The sequence below is a fragment of the Oreochromis niloticus genome, linkage group LG18 (assembly GCF_001858045.2).
Source record: "Oreochromis niloticus isolate F11D_XX linkage group LG18, O_niloticus_UMD_NMBU, whole genome shotgun sequence".
In the NCBI taxonomy this organism is placed as follows: domain Eukaryota; kingdom Metazoa; phylum Chordata; class Actinopteri; order Cichliformes; family Cichlidae; genus Oreochromis; species Oreochromis niloticus.
Genome location: NC_031982.2, coordinates 6,376,715 through 6,399,963, shown reverse-complemented (window position 1 = coordinate 6,399,963; position 23,249 = coordinate 6,376,715). Strand labels below are relative to the sequence as shown.

The window sequence follows — 23,249 nt, the reverse complement described above, 5'->3', positions numbered from 1 at the left end:
ACTGTACTTGTGGCTGTGCTGTTTACTGTGTCTTTGCTGGTGCATTTTGCAGACCTTCATATCTTGTCTTACCAATTCTCTCTTCAACCCCAACCCAGACTGCTTGACCCAATATGCCTGGGTCCTGTGACAGGAGATAAAGCACTGTTAAATCTACCACCTCAAGAATGGTCAGTGTTGTTTTTTCTTTTCTACTTTTTTCCCGCTCTTATACTGAGAGATTGCCAGTTTTCTCTCAGGCATACAGCGCAAAAACATGCCTTAACACAGTGTTACTGCTGGCACCTAACTTGTACCTTTGCTGGAGGTACATTTAGTCCAACACTTTAGTTCAGTCTTAAATATCTTTAAAAAATAAAGAATTAGGAAGGTTAACACCAAAATTTGAAAACTTTGTAAACCAACATCAGGATGCTCTTCCTAAGGTAAAACCCAGACTTTACTTCTTGTATCCCCACACGCTCACATGTTCACTGACAATTAGATTAGCTGCAATGAAACTTGGCAACACGTGTGGTCTGGGGACAGATGTGTCCTAATGATTTCCAGCATGCCTGAATGTTTTGACTGTGAACATGAAAAGTATGAAAATAACTGTTCTTAATGGCTCATATTTTTCACAAAAATTCCAAAGATCTGGAATACTACAGAGGTTTTCCCATAATAAAAGAGGGGAACCGAGTGACTTAATTGTCATGCCTAGGAAAAGCCCCGGCATCGCTGTAGTAACTCCTAATCTCTGTTACTGCTTTAAATGTAAATACAGTACTTAGAATGTCAGGTGAAATGATAGCTATAGAATACAGTGAAATGAAAAAAAGTGATATACTTTGTCGCCTAAATGTGGATTGAGCTACAAGAATATCAAACTATATACATCAACATATGCACCACATTTTTAAAAGGTTAAACTTATGTATCTGCAATTTCATCCGGAAACATGTTTAAGGATATATTGATAATAATAACACCAACATTCACATTTTAACATCACCTTAAATATTTTAGCTTGCTTATGGCAGCCCTAATTCTAAGTAATAGTAAGTAATTTGTAATGCCTTACTGTACAGTAATGCCTTACTGTAGCCTGTGAGAGCATTTCTCTCCTCTAGATGTAGCTGATTAAGCAACCATCTAATCCTGATTGACAAAGGAGGGCAGGTTTTGATATTTATCGAGCTGTCTGTGTCATCATGACCACGGATCTGCTATGACTTCATAATTCTATTCTGCCAAGCCACAAAGCTGCTGATGCAACTTCAGTCATTCACTCTGCTTGCTTGCATTGGCCTATGAGTCATAAAACATCGAATGGGTGTTCCGTTATCCCGGGATTTTAGATGTGACTTAAACTTATTAATGTTGCCTTGGTTATTAGGAAGTTCAAACTTTGAGCGGTCAGAGGTCAGAATGGGTTTGACTTCTGAGGTTTTCCTGTAAAGCAATCAAGAAAAGGAGAAGAGAAAAAAGGGAAGTTTGGCTAAATTTGCACTTTCTTGAACGTAACAGATTTTCTTCAGTTCATAACTGAAAACATCCATGAGGTTTTTGTTATTTTTGGTCCTATTGTATGCGCCGTGCAAAGCAAACACAAAAAATAGTTCTTCATGCATGCCGTCCTTATCTCTCCTTTTCACTGTCTGTCACCTTCCGTTTTCTTTCTCCATCGATAAAGTTTTGCTAAGTGTTGCACAACGAAACTTTGGGTCCCCACCCTTGTCCCACACTACGCTCTCTGACGAATCGCGCACAAACGTCGGAGCTGGACCTTCTGTTGGGAGTGGGAAACTTCAAACCAGGGCGGGGCGGTTGTTTAAAGCGGTGTGAAACAGGGGTGTGTGTGTCAGCTTTAAGTACCGCGCAGGACATTCCAGGGCACCCTTAAAATTCTGATCCACGAACGGAGCGCATTAAGACGAAAAGTTTCCAAAAGTTCTCACAGGCTGAGAGATAACTACTCACGACGACATCCAGGTCTCATCGTTGATCCGAAGAAGAATTCATACAGAGAAAGTAAGATTTTCAGCCACTCGTATTTCGCTTTCTTAAGCCAGATGTTGAAGTCAGGCACAGGCGTAAAGTTGTGCGCATTCTTTCTTGGTTTTGTTGCACAGTTGAACTCTTACTGGATCTTTATCCACGGGGAAAGACAAGTTAAGAAAGCTCGAATTTGAGGACTGCGTTCATTATTACAATTAGCCACCTCATCTAATTTGTTTCCAGTAGAAAGAACACGTCTGGTCACCTTCCAAACTCTAAGACGTTTTTTGTTGTTTAAACGTTTTCTACGTTCATTTAGAAAAAACCAAACACAGTCAATTAGTTCAGGTATTTTCATGGCTTCAGCCTTTTTGGTTGGCAGCCAGCTGCTGCAGCTTATCCCTTTTCTTCTCTCAAAGACATAGACGATGTGTAGTGCGTAGGATTTAAGCAATCTCTTTATGTACTTTTAAAAAAAATTACACTGGAACTCCAGGGGTTTGCTGTGACAGTTTAGTAATCAGTGAGTTTTACATGGGACCAAACTCACTGGACAAACAAGCCAGTTGAAGCTGGTTTTGCTGTAGACAAGATAAAGTTGACTTAAATTTGTAGCGGGCATATCAGGACCCAGTAGGCGTACCAGCCATGCCCACATGCCAACACAAACTAGAAGAAAGGAAAAGTGCAGGGCTGCGGAGATACAGAGCAAACCACAATGGAAGAAAGTGATATGAGTGGTAGTGATAGTAGCAAAGGGAGGACGAGATGAGGAATACTTCATTTCAAGCTTGGCTGATGGCTGTATTATAGTATAGATCATTTTAAGTTTGTGCATTAGAGTGTGAGCAAGGGAAGAGAAAGGCTGCCAAAAAATTAGGCTTGTGAAATGACTTTTCATGGTTCTAGGGGGTTCAGTGGATGTCTCTAATTGGCCAATTTTAGACCACCTTGGTGCAAGAGGAAGATAAGGCTTCATTTTAAAAAGGACAACAAACGCTTGTAAGTTGCTTGCTTACTTAGTTATGTTTCAAAAGATCCTGTAATAGCTTATATAGAGAGTGTTTGTTTTTCTGCCTTTAGCTTCCTTTTTTCTAGATTCAGTGAGCCTGACAGTATCGACTTGAGCTTTGGGTGAGGTCACTGTGTGAAAAACATACAGCTTTATCATTTTCCATCAGGATTCAGATGAACTCAGGAAGCCACAGAGTTGAAAAACACAAAACGTGACCGTCACACAGATGGTGCACACATGCATTGATTTTAAAAGCTTTGAGGCTATGACGCGCCCCTCCCTCTTCCTCAGCTGTTGTCTGCCCTTTGACCTCTGACCTTTCCACCCTGTCTCGCGTGCCTGCATCATGCAAATAGTTACCCTTGAAAATCAACATATCTGCACTGAATCTGCAGCTCCCGTCTGTCTGCGATATCATCTAAAAATTCCTGTAATGCTTTTTTACTTCACTGGTCAAACCTGTACCTGTAAACTGGTATGCTGAAGTTATGTACAGAAATGACTGAATGTATGGTAACCCCTCCCCCAAATTAACTACTCTCCAATCACAGCTCACTCACTATAACTAGGAATAGTCTTCAAAGTAAGCCCTAAATGTTACCTTTATCTTGTTTATAGGGAAACTTAGGGCTACCCCCCCCCCCCAAAAGCTAAGGAGCATATTATTAGTTAACTACAGTATAGTTCATGCTTACGTTCAGAATTATTAACATTGCCTAGAAGTAAAAATGCTCATGTTCTGCTGACAGTGGCTCATGTTTGGGTGGTTGTGACTCAGAAGGTAGAGCCGATCATCTAGTAACCGGAAGATTAGCGGTTCAGTCCCTGGTTGCGCCAGTCTGCAAGCGAAGTATCCTTAGGCAACATACTGAACAACCACATTTCTGACTGTGTATGCTAATGTTAGATCAAAAAGCACTCAGACGTAGAAATAAAGTGCTTTTGATGAATTAATAAATGAATGGGTGAAAGCCACATGCTCAAGTAGAGTAGAAAAGAGCTATATAAGAACCAGTCCATTTACCAGTAAGAACTGGTAACAAGCACACACATGCACACACATATAGGTTCAGGGCTATTTGAATTGTATTGCTCTATAAAACATGTGTCTGCTATTAACGTTTCATTAACAACATTGTTTTCTCCCAACTACGTACATCACTGCAGCTCATTACAGTTTACATGTGCTAACAAAACTTCACTGATGGTTTGTTTTTGAAAAACAAAATAGCTTTCACATTTGCAAAGTTGCATGCGGTGTCACACACACAGCTTGTGATTTTGTTTTGATGGAGAGAAGATGCAGATGGTAAAACCAAAAGAAGGATTGAGGGAAAACCGTCTCCTCCCTCAGATTTGCATTCTAGTAAACACAAGAACGAGCGAGGAAGGTCAGGCCAATCCTCAAAGAGACTAACGATCTCATTCCACTGTGATTATTAGTGCAGTGTATGAGGGTGGGGATGTGACAGGATGATAAATGCTCATAAGGTGCACGACCCTGTCCACTTGCGCTTGCAGTCAATGTGCATGCAAAAAGACATCACGAGCACAGCAGCTACACTGCACTACACTGCAGCTGGGGCGCAGCAGATTGAATCCAGCTGCTCGTAGCAGTTATGTTTGCTCATGCAGAGCACCTAAAAAGGACGAATGGCGAAATTCCCCGAAATTGTTTGGGAAGGACTTGCAGCTGAGTAGAGTCCACGTCAGGAATGTAGTAATTAATGAAACTAAGAAACAAGGAAACTGTTCATTTAGTCTATTGCATTGTTTTTATTAAATAGATATGAAATAAATTGGACTGCCTGTGGCCTCTCATTACTTGTGAGAAGTTAATTGGCATAAAATATTAACTGTATGTGTACTTAATGAATTAATCTCCTTTCTTTCTATTACTGTAGGGTCTTTAGCTTACTACATATATGTTGGGAGCTGGCCGATAAAAAAATAAAACTGAATGAAAATTGAATTTCAGTGAATTAAAAGACCAGAGAATAGTGCATATCCAAAATTCTTCTCTTTAGAATTACAGTTAACATTTTTTCATGTGTTTTCCAGAATGCCAGGTGAACGGTTAACAGTAAGAACTGCATCAGAGATTGGGCGATTCCCCGGAGCAGCCCCACCCACAAGGGTGGAGTTGACCATCCAGAATGAGGGTGAGAAGAAGCAGGAGGAGGGGGGCTGTCTATGGTGGCTCAGAAAGATGTGCCCGTGCTGCTGTAAGCACCCAAACGCCACCTCATATGATATCACAGATAAGGTGGAATTCACCAAACTCCCAACCCCTGCCGCCGTCGTAGATCCCCCCAAGCCGAAGCCCGAGAACGGAGAGGCAAAGGAAACAGATGGTAACGACACTTATTTTAAACTGTGTGAAAACATGACATTGTTTTTGGCATCACATCTGATATTCAACCCTCTCCATTAGAAGGGAAGCTGTCGGTGTGTTCGGTGGACCTATTGAGTTCCAAGGCAGGTCAGAACAGACAGGAGCATCACACTGACCTTTATCACGGGGATGAGCTGATCCTTCGCAGAGGCCAGACCTTCCAGATAGAGCTGGAGCTCAACAGGCCCTTCAGTACTGACACTGACAAGCTGTACCTGGAGCTGAAAACAGGTATGAAAGCAGTGGCTGGACAGTGTCCATCTTTTCAAAACCAAAATATGAAGAAAAAGGAATTAAAAATTGTAACAATGAGTTTGATCAATAGTTTTTTTAAGCCATTTGAAAGACAGTTTTAAAAGTAACAGATGCACATTGTAATTTACTGTATGTGGGAAACAATGCATGTGGAAGATAACTGTTACTGGAAGGTAAGTCATCCAACAAAATGCGGCTTTAGATTAAGAGTGTTTTCACAGAAAGGGCCACTAACTATTTGTTTTTTGTGTTTAAAATTGTTGGACTGCCCCTTTAACCAAAATTAGTTGCATGTGCAAACACAAGAAAAAATCCAGCGACTGCTCAAATCATGGGAAATATGGTCCAAATGTTATGCATAGTTAGCACGTTTGAATTCAGCAGCAGCTCATGGCTGCACAACAAGTTTTGGATTCCACCCAGCAGCCCGCAGTCTTAACAGTTTCCAGGCCTCGGGACACTGGACACCTCCCTCTGGTATTTACAGACCTCACGCTACAAACTCTGGCAATACATCACCACCCAGAAGTGATTTGCTCCTTCTGCTGTGATAGCTTCATGGGGAGAGAGGAGGAAAAGAAGAAACAAACTACATGTAAGTGTCTGAGCTGTCCACATTCAGCAGACTGGCTGCCATCAGTGTCACTGTGGGCAGGGAACAGGCTCGAAGTGTTGCTCCAAAAGCAGTGATTTTTATCAGTAAAGCTTTCAAAGCTGTTGTTTTGAGCAGAAAAGAGACACTGTTTTTGATCATCCTGCTTTAAAAAAAGTATTCAGAGGTGAGAGAGGAAGGGAGGGGTGTCCTGGATGCGGTCAAATGGAGAACAATGGTTTCTTGGTAAACTCCGTATTTTTGTTTGGACGAATGGTCGTCCAGCAGGGTAGCACAAAGCAAACAGCTCAGAGGAGAACATCCAAAGGGTTTTAATCTAACTAATGGATTTGCTAGCCCATGACAAAAACACGTTTAAAGCAACATTAAAGCTAAATAATCCCTCACACAAATGTGCACGCTTTCTCTGGGGATGTGCACGTCCTGGAGTTTTGGAGGCTTTCCAGGCCCACGCTAGTGTTTACTCTTGGAAACCCACACATAGCTGGGCCAAAGACTGTCATACACATGTGGTTTACAGTTTGGAATGGTTGCCATACACTGGAAATAACATAAAATTACTGTGATGTAAAAAAGGTTTGCAACCAGATTTTGTAAGGTCTCTTTGCTGTTGTTGCTGCTGCCTTATTTGATCAAAATCTTCAAGGTTAGCTTATAGTTACAAATAAAAGAAAACAGGAAAACACTTTTTGGAGCTGTGCAGGTTAAATTTTCATTCAAAAACATAAAGCAAAGATATTTTACCACATGCCTACACAAGGTTATGTGCATGTACTGATACACACAGTACACTCAAATACACACATACTCCCATTTATACCCTTATTTCTATATGAATCTGTTGCTTTTATGCAACGAGTCGACTATTAGACTCTTAAAAATTGTGATTAATTATATTTTAATTTAAATTGAACTAAATTTGTGGAACATTTGCCACAGGGCCGCTCACAGACTTCTGGCAAAGCTAAACAACAGTGTCCTGACTTAAGTTGTAAATTTAAAAGACAAATTCTCTGACTGTCTTCAAAACATTGAATGTCAGGAATATGAATTTAAGTGTACATTTTGTAAAAGCTCTTCATAAGTCTTCATAAAGTGTAGTTGAAAAGAACTTCTGCCGCAAGGTGGCAGCATTTTAACAAAAAAGTTGCAGTCGTTTACAACTATTTTTGAAATCCTTTGTCATCGCAATCAGTGTTGAATGTAACACTTTCCAAAGTAACGTGTTGCTCTATCGTATTACATTTACACAATCCAGTAATTACAAGTTTATTGTCACTTGCATTACAAAGGTTTTTCGTTATCTGCACAACCCAGACAGAAAAAGAAAAGAAAAAACATGCTACATTGAGCTGATTTCAGTTCTTGTCAAGAGGAGGAAAATGGTGGAGCTATGGACGTTACTTTTATTTTTATTGCATAAACTGACAGGAGCATGATGGTACAGTGCATACTGCGTCCAGAACAGAAATAACTGGGTAATACTATAATGCAACTTCAGCTCTTTGCAAGCATCTGCACAGATAGCATGCTAACACAAAGCTAGCCAAGAACCCAGGGTGATGATAAAGAGTGAATGCTGACCCCAGCCCAGCAGCCTGAGCCCGAACTTCAGCATGTGATAGAGCCAGTGATGAACAGTCCGGCTTCAGCTTCCATTTTTACCTGTTCATGTTAACAAGCGCAACACTAAGCTTGGATACTCTGACTCGCTGTAACATCTTCAAGAGCACAGCCTGGTCCTATTTCAACCTTAGTTAATATCTGCAACATTTAGAAGGATTTCAATTCTTAAATAAGTGATTTGACTATTAGCAGTTTGAGCAGAAATATACAAATAAATGAAAAAAGGGAATAATATGGTTATGTATCTGTTTGGCGTAGGTCCCCTGCCCTTGGTATCCAAAGGGACCCATGTCATCATTCCCCTGGTGGAGCACCTGGAAGACGAACGCTGGGAGGCCAAAATTGTAGAGCAGAACGGCAATAAGATCAAGCTGTCCATCAACTCTCCAGCCAACGCTGTGATCGGCCTTTACGGGCTCACTGTGACAACTTCTTCGCTCAAAGGCGACGCCACAACTACTTACACCTCCAGCAAGAACATCGTCATGCTCTTCAACCCTTGGTGTGAAGGTAAGCTGGCACCAATGGGAACAGGGAAGGCGGGGGTGGGGGTGGGTGGATTGAAGCCAGGGAATGTGGGAGAGAGGAAGGAAAGAAGACGACTCACAGATGATTGGAAAAATAAAGAAAGAGAAGACGTGTGACCTTACATAACATTCCAGAAATGAATTACTTACTATCTGGATTTATGTTAGGCTTTAGGTAGAATTGAGTATCTGAAAAAGTCAATATTTTTCTGGGAGCAGCATCTGGGAGCAGCAGATTCCATCTGTCTAACTGCGAATACTCAGATAAAATGGATGCCCGTATAGCCATTTAATCTCCTAGAGCAGCTCTGGTATAATATTACACTTGGGTGATAAAGGCCAAGTCAGTCCACGAGTGTGTTGTTGCCCATGAATAGCAACAGCGTGACTGTGTGTGTCTATGTGACTGTGGTCTGTTATACAACTCCCCCGGCTTGAACCAAAACTTCTGCCGCATTTGGTTTAGCCACAAGTGAGAGCACGACTTTCAGCTGCATTGGAGATCAAAACATTTGGGTGTAAGATGAGGGAGACCTTTAGCGGGGTCATTAGATATGCAGATATGATTGCTAATTGTGTATGCCTAAATGACTGTTGTTCAAAGAGCTGAAAGCACCATGACTTAAGAAAACAAACAAGGAAATTAGGAACATTTCTACAGAACGGAGGCACAGCAGAGAAAAATACATTCAGAAAAAGCTGAAAAAATGCTGCACGTAGCACAGACTACAATGGAAATGATGCCAGGGTGGACTATAAGTAATGGAGATGGCTGATGGAAAAGAAAAACACTTTTAGGTGCTTTGGTTACTAATAAAGCTTCAGAAGTTGGCCGTCTGTCCCTGGTGTCCTGGGAAAGCCCCCTCCACAAGAGCTGGCAGAGTTAGAGAGGGAGGTCTGGGCATCTCTGTTGAGACTGCTGCCCCAGTGACATGGGTGGGTGGGTCGATGGATGGGTGGATGGGTGGATGGATGGATGGAGGGGTGGATGGATGGATGTATGGAGGGATGGGTGGGTGGATGGATGGATGGAGGGGTGGATGGATGGATGGATGGATGGGTGGGTGGATGGATGGATGGAGGGGTGGGTGGGTGGATGGATGGATGGATGGATGGGTGGATGTATGGAGGGATGGGTGGGTGGATGGATGTATGGAGGGATGGGTGGGTGGATGGATGGATGGATGGATGGATGGAGGGGTGGATGGATGGATGTATGGAGGGATGGGTGGGTGGATGGATGGAGGGGTGGATGGATGGATGTATGGAGGGATGGGTGGATGGATGGATGGATGGATGTATGGAGGGATGGGTGGGTGGATGGATGGATGGATGGATGGAGGGGTGGATGGATGGATGTATGGAGGGATGGGTGGGTGGATGGGTGGATGGAGGGGTGGATGGATGGATGGATGGAGGGATGGGTGGATGGATGGATGGATGGATGTATGGAGGGATGGGTGGGTGGATGGATGGATGGATGGATGGATGGATGGATGGAGGGGTGGATGGATGGATGTATGGAGGGATGGGTGGGTGGATGGGTGGATGGATGGATGGAGGGGTGGATGGATGGATGTATGGAGGGATGGGTGGGTGGATGGGTGGATGGATGGATGGAGGGGTGGATGGATGGATGGATGGATGACAATAACGATGAAGGACCACACCACTTGGAGGATAACCACACCAGTTATCTGTGTCATAACTTTGACCAGCATCAAATAATCTGGACTAGTGAGATTCAGTCTAAATATAACAGCAGATAGTTGTAATGCTGTTAGGGGATGAAACTGTCACCTAATGATTTTATGTTATTTCCTAATTTGGATAATACATTACCATTTATTTGAAGGAGTATTTTTTGTGCATATTTCAAATTCTCTTTATGTGGCTTTCTTCGTGTGGTATTCAATCTTGTGTACTGTGCTTATTTCAGTAGAACTGGTGTGATATGAATTCTTGGTATAATTAGACATTCTTCAGCCACTTATTGGGCACTCATTGAAATACTTGGAAATACAAAATTGTCTGTTATTTACTTTTTTTTAAAAAACTTTCTTTCATAGTTTTTCATTGTTTGTTGCACATGCCGTTTCCTAGAGGGTTAAACTTACAATGTAGTCTTTCACTCCTGCAGAAAACATTTTTCTTTGAAGGGTTCAACAGCTAGAGGGGCTTTTCCTCTTTCAAAGAGAAAAAAGGAAAAAAATGCCTCTACAGAAAGCTCACAATGGCACAGAAGCTCAGCATGATGGACATGCTGAGCTTCAGACAGCATTGCGAATGTGTGATTCTTAGAAAGACAGGGGTCAGCACTTGTGCTAACTTGTCAGGCATGGTGGGTAAAGCTTCTCTGGGCTGGTGAAAGCAGCATGGTTACTGAGTTTGTTATGTCCTCCAAATTACACCCTCAGTTAGAAATCCCATAATCAGAGTCATGTCTCCCTCCCCTCACGCCAAACCAGTCAGGGCAGATGACCCCGCCCCTCCCTGAGCCCGGTTCTGCAGGAGGTTTCTTCCTGTTAAAAGGGAGTTTTTCCTTCCCACTGTTGCCAAAGTGCTTGCTCATATATTATTATTGTATGGTCTTTACCTTACAATATAAAACACATTTTGGTGACTTTTGTTCCAATTTAGCACTATATAACTACAACTGAATTGAATTATTATCCTCTTCTTGCCAGTGGCCAGCAAGAGGGACCAAATGTCTACATGTCTAATTTAGCTTTTTTACCTTGATATAAGTTATGTGAAGCCTGGCCCTTGCTTGCATCTGCTAATCTTAACCCTGTTCAAAGCTCCACTAAGACATTCGACCTTACACTGTCATGTTGTACATTCTCAGAACTGTTATCTTAGACCCAAAATTCTAACTGACCAGTTACATAGTTAGGATGTCATGACTTTTATCTATTTTTATTAAAAATTCAAGATAATGTGGATTTTGTAGGGTTGTATGAGGAATAGATTCGTAGGGGGGAGTATTACAAGTTCACCAGCAGTTTACCAGGGAGACTGGACTTTGTGTCCCCTGTGAAATTAAAAGGCAATGCTGGATGATTTGTTTTTAGTTGTTGCTCAGTTTTACTTTTAAAATGATTTCTGAATTTGAGTCGGAATTTAGTAATTTTTGACAACAAATACGTTCAGAAAACATCCAGTTTGGGATGAGTTGGAAAGCTTTTCTGGTAGGAAGTTAAAAGAAGAAGCCAGAACTTCTGCTTGCAACACAACCTGAATTATGATGTTGTAGATACGCCATTATGTTGCAATCACATCATGCACTAATAACAGTGCTTAGAGTGAATCATAACAGTAAGGTTGCAGTCCATAAAGCCAAAACATAAACAAAAGCACGCAAAACCTAAGGTACACGAGAGTTAATGGGAACTGGATAATAATTATCCGTGGGTTTTTCTGTATAAGGTATAAATGTATAAACCTTTAATAAACAGCTACTCATGACTGATCCTATAATGCCAGCGTATCACTGTGCAGGAGTCTTCGCTTACAATGAAAAAAGGTTTGTGGAATTGATCAATATTCTCTCATACATCTATTTTTTTTCTTTTATATGGCTAAGAAAGCATTAGGAAATGAAGTTCATTGGTTATTCACCTAAGTTTTCCAAATCATCTATACAGGATATTTGACAGAAAAAAGCGCATTTGCAAAGCAGCAAAATAAAAGAAAAAAGAAAAGAAAAAACAGTGGACCTGGTTGTTATAAAAAGCCTGTGTGTCTTTCATTATGGGGTTGCTGCTTTTGGCGGCATGCCCAATCTCCTTTTCCCTCTTTCAATCTCCTCTTCCCTAGACCAATCTCTCCCTCACACTCATAAAAGTCAAAATCCTACAATTACTGTATGAAGCGCCATGGGGCGAGCTCACAGGAATCCTTACAGCTGGTGACAACCTGTCCTCTCCCTTGCTTTTACCTCATCGTGTGTATTTCCTTCCCGTTTTTATGCCTCTCCCTCCCTGTTTTGTACCTTTCTTGCTATCTGCTGACCTGACCTTCACTCTGGCTCTTGGACCTCCTCCCTAACATCCTCCTTTGTGAATCTGTTTCTTCCCACATTCCAGGAATTTTTTTTAGCAAGATATGAAAACCACAATTATCACATCTGCCAGATACTGTCAGCTTCATCCCTGTGTGCTTTTTCCCTTAAAATCTCGAGACAATATGTTATGCTTCACTTTCTCTCTCCTCCTCCTCCTCCTCTTTTCCCACCCAAGCATAACTTCCCCTCTTCCTCTCCTATGCCCCCCGTACTTTGTTAAACCTCTTCCTTCCACTTGCGTTTTCTTATGTCCATCTCAAATAGTCTGATACTTTTACTGCTTTTCCTTTCTTTCTTTTTGTCCCGTTCCTTGTCCCCACCCATGGGTATTTTCAAGGTGGTGACAGTAACAGATAAAAAGGGATGGGAAAAGAAACACATAGACTCGGGTGAGGGGTGCACGCCCAAGTCTGGACTGCTGAGGTCACCAAAACCAGACTTTTTCCCATAAGTGAGTGTGGGCCTCCCTGCAAGATCTATGCAGTCATTGTGTTTCTTAACCATTTCCTGGCCTTGGGAACTTTTTCACATGATAAGTAAGAAAAAAACACATTCTTGAGTTGTTCAGTCATAAAGGAGGTGAATAAAACAGGGATTTCGGGTCATTTTTACAAACGGGGGGAAGCTCGAATGTTTCCGTTCATTAAAAGAAATTTAAAACATCTACTTAAAAAAAGGGTTTCCTTGTATTCCCTGGTTTAATTAGACTGAATGTCAGGGATAACCACAGTTGTAAATAAATGTACTTAACTGTGCATGCATTATTGAAAGCCTGTTCTTGGAAGATTACATTTTCAGTGACATGAAGCTAAATAAGAGCAAATGCATGTTTCCTGTGTTTCTAGAGGACACAGTGTTCCTGGATAACGAGGGGGAAAGGAAGGAGTATGTGCTGAATGACACTGGGAGGATTTACTACGGAACGGAGAAACAAATCGGTGCTCGCACGTGGAATTTCGGACAGGTACAAGCTATGAAGAGCAAGCTTGGTTTCTAAGCTATCATTACACGATTATGACCCTGTGGCAGTTAACCTGTTTGTTCCTGCTGAAGATGGAATTATTTTAAACTGTTCCCTGTACCTATATTTTCATTGTGTTTTTCAGTAGCTGGTTATTTCTGTTTAAAAACAAAATATTTTCATTTTTCTTCTCTTCTTTACAATATTCATTGTTCACAGGACAATTCTCCAAACTTGAGTTTCATAGTGAATCTTTTTCTTCATTGTAGTTTCATGAGGGAATCCTGGAAGCATGTCTGTTTATCATGGAGAAGAGTGAAATGCCGCCATCTGGTCGAGGGGATCCGGTCAACGTGGTCAGGGTCATATCTGCCATGGTGAGCTAATGTACAAAAGAAAGACGTTTTTTTCTAGAAAAAGTAGGAAAAAAATACAGGAAATGCAATGACCGTGTCACTGTGTCCTTTTTAGATAAACGCTCAGGATGACTACGGTGTTCTAGTTGGAAACTGGTCAGGTGATTACTCTGATGGAGTCTCACCTACGGCGTGGAGCAGCAGCGTGGAGATCCTGAGGAAATACCACTCAACCAATGGAACGCCTGTGTCATATGGACAGTGCTGGGTCTTCTCTGGGGTCACTACAACAGGTGATTATGAGGAAAAAAAACATTAAAAAGTAAGAGTGCTGGATGGCTGAGTGAAAGTTAAGAGTGTGTCTGTGGTGAAACCTTAAACTTTAGTAGGCAGTCGCAAGCCTTAGCAGGCATGTGAATGGATTGTACTGTATGTTCGGCTTGTGTGTGTAAAAAAGCTGCAAAGAATAGCCAAGAGTGTTTGTTGGTGTGGATGTCAATTTAATTACAAATCCACAAATTATTATAATCATGGCTTTTTGTCAGTCTGTGTCTTTGCATTAGCTCTCACTGTAACTCTGTCATAGAGCACTTCATATTCACTGTGTGTGCATCCAGGGAAGCTTGCGTGATAGCTAGCTGACCCTAGCACATAACATTGCTCCTGATAGCAAGTCATAGCTTATATGCACTCCAAATACCTTGCATTGGCATTCTTGACATACCATCTATATTTGTCACAGATAGAGCCACATGTGTTGCTTTCATTCAGCCAGAATAATGAAATTACCTGCTGCCTAAAGTATTACCATCTGAAAATGTAATTCAAGTATCAAATGGCCTTGCAGAAATAAATTTTAATTGATCTATTTATATCTCTGTCTTTGGTTTCAGTGCTGCGCTGCCTTGGCATTCCTGCCCGCAGTGTGACCAACTTCCAGTCAGCACATGATACTGACGTATCCCTCACTACAGATGTGTACCTTGATGAGAATTTGGAGCCAATCAACTACCTCAATAGAGACTCTGTTTGGTAAGATATAGAGCTTACGTGGAATGGCATCTTGCCATGAAAATCATCTAAACCTAGAGCTGGGCGATATAAGATTTTTTCATATCACGATATGTTTTTTTCATTTCAGGCGATAACGATATATATCACGATATAAGCCAAATAACTATATTTGTAAGATTTAAATGTGCCGTTGCTCACAAGTAAAATGTGAAATAATTAGCAGCTTGTTTTAATTAAAATATTTATTTCCCATAATAAGTTCAACAGGGCAGATGTACTTAAGGAACATGAGACTTCAGTTTTAGATAAATAAAGGCAAATATTGCAAACTACACAAAAGGCAGCCGCTAAAGCGTTTAAGTGTCAAAATAGAACAAACAAAACAGACTACTAAATTGTCAATTCCACTTAGAAACAAAATATTAATTCTAAAAATAAATCTTAGGTCGTTTTACAGAAGAACAGACAAAATTGACTAACTTTTGTCAATATCAAATAAACTGAGAACTAAAAGGAAATTCTCAATCTCTCCTTGTTGTATAGCTTAGCTTTTCAAACAGTTTTAACAGTTACTTTAGTCTGACAAAAGCCGAATGACGAATTAGCGCTTTCAGTCAGAGATTGAGCATGCACCGCTTTATTGTATTTCCAGACTTGCTTTCGGCACAATTTACAGTGCGCGCTACTCTGTTTTTTGTCAGACTTGAAATAGCCGAAATACCTTCACACTACGGAACTTCTGTGGCTCTTCCGTTCGACAAGCTCTCCGGTATTGGAACCATCATCGTTTTTTCTTCGGTAACCTTCGCTCACGCTCTCGGTTGATTTTTCTCTAGACGGCAAACTCCTTTCCTTCATTACCCGGGCTGCACGGCTGCAAAAACAAATACACATGTGCGCCATGGCGCTAGTGCTGTACGTAACAAGTCACGTGACGTGACGCTGCGGCTGTGATTGGTTCGGCTCTGCGCTACTTAATTTGGATTGGCTGTTCTTTTTTTTTTTCTTTAAGAGGACAAGAGAGATGAGGCCTATCACAATAGTTTAATTTTTCTATCGACAAAAAGTTATTTCGCAATACATATCGTTATCGTTCTATCGCCCAGCTCTATCTAAACCTATGCTAAAGAAATGTTCTAAAATGTTCTTAAAAATCCCCAAGTTGAATTTTTTTTTAAGTGCAAAGGCTAGTCTTGTATCTATGTGTTCTTTTATGTTGTATTACTGATATCCTACAAGAGCCCTTAGACATTCTGTCTGCATTGTTCATATCCCTATAACTGACTGAACACCTGTTGACTATAACTGTGAACATCACATGTTGTGATGTAGTTAATGTAACAAAACTAAACCCAAATCCTTAATTCCTATTAAATTGTTAAGATGTGTTTCACTTCAACAAAAATAGCCAGCTATGTTCAAAGTCAGTAAAATATATCCACAAATGCCACTAACAGTCTCTATACAGAAAAATAAAGTGTAAAATTGTGGCGCAAACAAGCTAACTGCTTTATGCTAAGCTAAGCTAACTAGATGCTAACTGTATTATTATCAGGGGTGCACATAAGTGGTCCCCAGGTGCGCATTCGCTGTTAAAATAAAAGATGCGCACCAGATAAGAAGTTGCAACGCGCGTTTGCGTACATAAGATTTTCTGGAGGAGGACAGACATTTGTTTAGAACTCCTAAAGATGTCGCAGAAGCAAGCCCCTTTAAGCAATTACTTTGGTGTTCCTCCACCTCCAAAGAAATGTCAGAAGGAGTCCGAACCGCAAAAAAAGCGCGTATTCTCGGAAAAGTGATTGCAGGACGTGAGCTGGCTTCAAACAAATGATGAACGCACAGAGATGTGGTGCAGAATATGCCGTGAAAATCCCACTCTAGCGGACAAAAACAGTGCCTTTTATATGTAAGCAAACGCGCGTTGCAACTTCTTATGTGGTGCGCGTCTTTTATTTTGACAGCGAATGCGCACCTGCGGACCACTTATGTGCACCCCTGATTATTATATTAACCTAAAAGTGAACGGTCAAGTTTACGTAAATTCAAATTACCTAAACTCTGTCTAACTGTAGGAATTTCCATGTATGGAATGACTGCTGGATGGCCAGACCAGACTTACCTCCAGGTAATGGAGGCTGGCAGGCCGTAGACGCCACACCCCAGGAAACTAGCCAGGGCACCTTCCGCTGTGGCCCTGCCTCTGTGAACGCCATCCGCTCTGGCCATGTCTACCTTAAACATGACACGCCGTTTGTCTTTGCTGAGGTGAGTGCTTGTTCTTGAACTGAACTCTTTGTTGTTTTGCATGTACTAGATATAGACAGTGTTGGGTAAGTTACTTTAAATTAGTAACTTAGTTACATTACTAGTTACTTCTCTAAAAAAGTAACTCAGTTACTTCAAGTTACTCGTTACTTTCAAAGTAACTAGTTACTAGGGAAAGTAACTTTGGTTTTACTCAGAATTCTCTTGTTAATGTGTTGCTTCCGTAACTGGATACCCAGCCACACTGCCAGTCTTCTAGCTTGCTTACTTGCCACAAGTGCACTGTGCCACCTACCAACAGAAAGGAAAAAATAATGTGCACATTTCCACGAGAGAAATCCCACGCCTGGACCGTCGTTGACCGCCGCCATGATTCTAGCCTGCTTTTTACATCCAACACAAAAACTGCAGTCGTGGTGCTTTTGATTGTACTCAGAACTCGGAAATTCTGCCTTCTGAATAGGAAGATGTAGGTAACACCAGACTGCAGATGAGCTGCATACAGAGCTGGACTGGGACAAAAAAATCGTCCCGGGCATTTTGACTAGAGACCGGCCCACCATTATAGGAAAAATCATAAAGCCTTTGAATGAAAACAAACACTGTTGTGACAGTGATGTACACTGTTCTGATGGTATATATGTATCAATCTATCAATTGTTTGTTGTAAGACTCAGATAATTTTTTTTTTTTTAAAGCGAGACATTTTAAATGAGAATAATAAAGAAAAGTATTTCTTTGTGCCCCCCTTTCCCTGTTAATGCCCTACCTGGCCCCCTGGCAACACTTTGCTAGACCCGCCCCTGCACAGTTACCAGCTGTCAGCTACGTAGAAAAGGACGCTGCTGTTATTTGTCTCTCAGAAACAGCTCATAACTTCCCTTCAACTCATTCATGTCACCTAAAAGGTAAACCTGTTTCTCCATCACCTGTTCAGCTCTGATGCTTCAGTAAGGACATCTCCTGGTTTCATCTGCATGTTTCCCTCTCACCAGATAACCAAACCGATATCATGACCAGCAGCTTTACAGCTGTGGCTCCAGCAAACATCAGCTGATACTAGAAATTAATATTAAATAAATTCTAACAACAGCTGATCAAGCTTAAACGTGCTGCTGTTGTTTAACGCGACATCCGCTGGTTTCCTCTTTCTGGCGCAAAGTGGGCGATAAACAAACAAGAGAGAAAAGCCGATCAGCTGATCATTGATCAGTTTCGTGATTGAAGTAGAAACAGGAGAGGAGAGAATGAGAGAAGAAGAGGCAGCTGTGCAGCTTCAGCTTTGTGTCTTTTTCATTGTAGCTGAAGTCCGGGACAAACTGTGTTCCTTTTCACCTCAGTACGAAACGCGTAATATTTTCTCTGAATACCAGACGATTCTGTTTTTTAGGGGACGGTTGACAACTCTAATAATTAACCGTATGAACAAAATAAAGTTCAACATCAGTAACATCGCACCCACCCAGCTGTATAGAAACTCCGTCATGCTAGCTAGCACGCAGTACGAAAATGTCAGCATACCGAAAATAAACTCCACCTAAACTTGGTTTATATCTGACTCCGATAGACTGCAGGTCATAACTTCTTACCTGAAGCTCAGTTCACCTGACACGGGTCTCTCCTCTTGCCTCCCTTTTCCTTCATCCACCTGCTGGCCTCCACCACTTGCTAATGTTATTGAATCTGTGGAAGCTCCGCGATATCCACCACACGAAGTAACGAGCCTATCTAAATCCCAGTAACGAGTAACGCGTTCCTGGTTTTGGCATAATAACTAGTTACCGTGCTCGTTACCACAATAATAACGTAGTTACTGTAACGCGTTACTTAATAACGCGTTAGTCCCAACACTGGATATAGATATGTAAGAATTTCAGAAATGGTCTTTGCAGCTTGAACCGTCAGCAAAAGATGAATCATGTAATCATATGTAAAAAGGGTAACCTGTTCTGTTTGAGCTTATTGTGTTTATTGATATTTTTCTGGCAGGTCAACAGTGACAAAATTTACTGGCAGAGAAACCTGGATGGCACATTTAAACAGATCTACAGTGAAAAGAAAGCTGTCGGCCACTGCATCAGCACCAAAGCGGTGGGCTCTGATAAGCGGGCAGATATCACATCCTTGTACAAACATGAAGAAGGTACTGGCAGCTATTTTTTACTTGTCTAATTGTAAGTCTACCTTAGACTGATGTTCCAGAAACAGACAGAATCATTTCTGCACCACCTGGAAATATCTTAATAAGCAGTGATTTAGTCCTGTCATTCCCTATAGATCATTTTGTTGAACTTATTCAACCCTCATCAACTGTTCACCTGCTCTCCACAATTCTTTAAATATAGCTCTCTGTTTGTTTTCATTGGAAAGACTGTGCACCATATCTCTTGCATATGTCAGTAAATCCTGAAACCTCCAACAGAATGAGGTGCACTTACCTTCTCCTCCCTCTACTAGATTCAGAGGAAGAACGCATTGCAGTGGAGACTGCAAGTCGCTATGGCAGCAAGCCAGATGTCTATTCCACACCAGTGGCAGAAGATGTGTCAGTGGAGGTAAAGGTGGATGGCGAGGGACCCAGGATGGGTGCTGATGCCCAGTTGAAAATTCTGGTGAAGAATCTAAGCTCACAGCCCCGCCGGGCAACAATCCACAGCCAGGTGGCTGTCATGTACTACACTGGAGTGCTGAAGGGCACCATCAAGAAGGACGAGATGCCTGTGGAGCTTTCGCCTAATGAAGGTTGGATTTCAAGCTCGATTATGAAGCTGCACTATCTATGTAGGGTTTTGGTCTTAGTCGTTATTGTCAAAACCTCTTCAGTACAATTTGATGTTAAATTAGCAACCTCCAGGCCCAGTTAGAGTAAAAAAGATAAGTTTTGGTGCGATTAGGAGAAGCCCACCTCTGTGATTAACAATTTCTACCTTTTCTTTGGATTTTCCCTTGCTTATAAAGACTGGTTTCAAACAAACCCAAGGGTGAACGCTAAAACGCTAAACTCAAGGCTTCAAAATAATAGGACAGAACTTCCATCTTTTAGCTCTTGCTGCTCTCGCATCACAAAATAAACAAGCTACTAAAGGTCTGGAAAACTTTATTCATAAATGAAAGGTAGAAGATATTACAAAATACTAAAATGTTTAATTTTAGGTTGTTAAACAAATATTTTAATCTAAAAAGTGTTAAAGTAAATACAGGCTAAGAAGATAAAACTGTATGATACTAAATCAAGCAACAGTCATTTTATTACTCATAATTGCAGCTCTTTGTTTAGATGTGAAAAAAGATAAGGTAACAAGAGTTTTGGAAATGCACAGTCATGAAGAAAATTTGGGACAGGATAATTTTTTATTAAACTGAAAACTGAAGCGGAAAATCAAACTTATTTTCTGAAACCTTTACATTGTGCTTAGGCTAGGCTAGCTCGTCCTATGGGAAGTTACTTGAGCCAAGCTAACTAGCAGCTAGCTGCTGTTCCAAAATGTCTAAGTGTTCGTTTAAATTCAAAAACAAGAACAAAAAAAAAAAAGTGTTTTTTTCCCATCACATAGAGAAAACCATTGACTGGGTCCTGTCCTACCAACAATACCAGAGCCAGCTGGTGGATCAAGCAGCCTTCATGCTAACCCTGTGTGGAAGAGTCACTGAAACGAAGCAAGTGCTAGCTAACCAGACAACTTTCAGGCTTCGCACACCTGACATCACTATCAAAGTAAGATTTCATTTTTTCCCCTTATTCATACAGTGAGCATTATTTTAACACAAATGCATAACATTTATTTCTATTAAAGGTATCCCTCTTGACTAATTTAACTCTTTTTCTGGCAGCCTATTGGAGACGCCATTGTCGGTAAAGAGATGGCTGCCAAGATTACTTTCACCAACCCCCTGCCGTCTACACTGAAGGGAGTGGTGTTCAGAGTGGAGGGCCTGGGCCTTCAGAAGGGCCATGAGGTGGTCGTGGGGTAAGAACACATCTTTCTCGTTTTTGCCTCCCTTTCTCTTCCACTAACATTTTTCTATCGAGACTAACGTTTCATTTCATCTTGCCCCTCTCAGTGACGTCGGCGCCCACTCCACAGTGACAGTGACAGAGCACTTCATCCCCTCCCAACCAGGACCCAGGAAGCTGGTGGTGTCCCTCGACTGTGAACAGCTCTCACAAGTGCATGGAGTGGCTGACATTGTTGTTCTTGAACAATGAAAGGCACCACAATGATCAGCTTCTCTCACAACACTTATTTCTTATAAAATATCAACTGACAATGCCTCATCATATTAAGTGTGCTAGATTTCCATATCTTGAACTATACTGTTTGTTTTTTACTGCAGAAATGTTTAATTTTTGATATTCATAAAACTATTAATAGATGATTTACTGTAGTATTATCAGTATTACTACTATTTTTACATTTTAAATAATAGAAATTCACACTTGTGTCTTGCTGTGGGAGAATTGTAATAGACGTTTGACAAAGTGCTTTTTGACTAACAAGGATTTGTATCCTTAGACTTCTAAAACTAGTCCATTTGAAGACACTGAACAAAACCTGTGAAGGTGCAGAAAGTCAGGCCACTTTGAGCTAATGTATATATGTAGCTAGTCATAATGTGAAAAGCATTGTCTGACAAAGTGAACCTCACATGGCTTATATGAAGGGAGGGGCTGTGACGTGCTTGGAAAGGGAACGATGCTGACTTTGGCAAATGTAACGTTTGAATGTACCAATTCAGAAAACAGAAAATGATGTCGTCTGCAAGGACACGATTACCACTTATTTCAACTGTCAAATGAAATGAAAAGTCCGCCTTTATTAAAAACCCAAACCCCTCAAATGTCTGCATATTCGAAGAGACCACAGTAGCCTTAGTTCAACTTCTCCTTGTCTCTTTTACTTCAGCACTCAAAGTTTAATGTGAAGGAAACTATTTTAATACCATTAAACTATTTATCTACCTGGAATGTTTTGGTTTTTGTATCATCTGTGCTGTGTCTTTAATAAAAGACTGAAATGATGTTGCAGCTCTTTATTAAACAAGCCTGTGCTGGTTAAAGGTGACGTAAGCCTCACAGAGGAAACAGGAAACTTTCTACTTTTGCAATTGAACAATGTTTTATGGTGCATAAAAAAAAAGAGAGTGACTAATTTCAGCTTTACAAATTACGGTGGGTGACACACCTTTACTGCGTTTCACCAATCAGGATGAGTAATGTATTCCCAGGTACTTAAAGCTGACTGTGCTAAGGCAGTGGCTCATATTTTTTACATTTTTTACAGAAATACTGCGCCCTTTATGCCACTCGACTCGTTTAACAGCTCTAATTTGTAGCTCTCTTTCACATTCAAGGCATTAGAAAATCTACGAGATCATAAAGGAAGTAATCGCTGTCGTTGAAGCCATCAGAGAAAGATGTCAGATCATAATCCTTGTGGTGCTATGAACTCACGTATTTCCTGAATTCCACTTCATCAAGCATTGTGACGGTGGGCTTCTCGGACAGTTTAAAGTGGAATTTGACACATTTTAAAAACTCGGGTTTTAAAATTTATCTGAATGTTAAATGTAGCGTATAATGTCCTGTAATTATAGTATGCCAAAAAGAGATGGAATAACAGTTTTACTGTTTACTTTATCACAAATTTAATTCACATTAATACAATGTAACTTTTTAATTTTATGTTTTATAGTTCTGCATTCAGGCACAATTTTTATTACTTATCACATAAAATTAAAAGTTTAAGATTTTTAAAAGTAAAGTAAGAAAAGTAAACGTTAAAAAAAGTTACCTTTTATAGCTGTTAATCAAGTTTTGTGCTTAGATTTATAATTTTTTATACTTTTGATGTTACATTTTTTCTTAACTTATTACCACCTTCAAACACGGTACAGAAAAATATATAAAACTGTATTTTTACTTAATCAACTTCTGATTTATCACAAGTGTTATGGAACTTTTACCAAATATACTTTTTTCTGCAGTTGCATTTATTTTTATGCTACATTTACTTTACAGGTTAATTTAAATCTATATACTTGTAAGTTTTACAGTTTTAAACGGCTGTTCTAACAATTGGTTTATATATATATATATATATATTTAAGTGACTTTCTCATTTGATATTTATAATTCACATCCATCCATCAATTTGTCCATTTGGAGTCGCAGA

General features: G+C 40.6%; 1 protein-coding gene across 1 annotated transcript; it reads left to right on the top strand.

Moving 5' to 3' along the window:
- The first annotated feature begins 1,734 nt into the window (after positions 1–1,734).
- On the top strand, positions 1,735–22,096 carry tgm1l1 (transglutaminase 1 like 1). The gene is made up of 14 exons (XM_003456177.5): positions 1,735–2,013; positions 5,057–5,349; positions 5,430–5,621; positions 8,143–8,394; positions 13,323–13,441; positions 13,708–13,815; positions 13,910–14,087; positions 14,688–14,826; positions 16,884–17,076; positions 19,066–19,219; positions 19,534–19,818; positions 20,631–20,791; positions 20,908–21,044; positions 21,139–22,096. The coding sequence occupies exons 2-14, from the start codon at positions 5,058–5,060 to the stop codon at positions 21,281–21,283; spliced, it is 2,355 nt and encodes a 784-aa protein (XP_003456225.1). The 5' UTR covers positions 1,735–2,013; position 5,057; the 3' UTR covers positions 21,284–22,096.
- Positions 22,097–23,249: the final 1,153 nt, after the last annotated feature.

Excerpts from the sequence above, each read along its gene's own strand:
- tgm1l1 (XM_003456177.5), top strand. The coding sequence starts at position 5,058 with ATGCCAGGTGAACGGTTAACAGTAAGAACTGCATCAGAGATTGGGCGA. Across the intron at positions 13,816-13,909 it reads TCAGGGTCATATCTGCCATG|ATAAACGCTCAGGATGACTA; the intron begins GTGAGCTAATGT and ends TGTCCTTTTTAG. Across the intron at positions 14,088-14,687 it reads CTCTGGGGTCACTACAACAG|TGCTGCGCTGCCTTGGCATT; the intron begins GTGATTATGAGG and ends CTTTGGTTTCAG.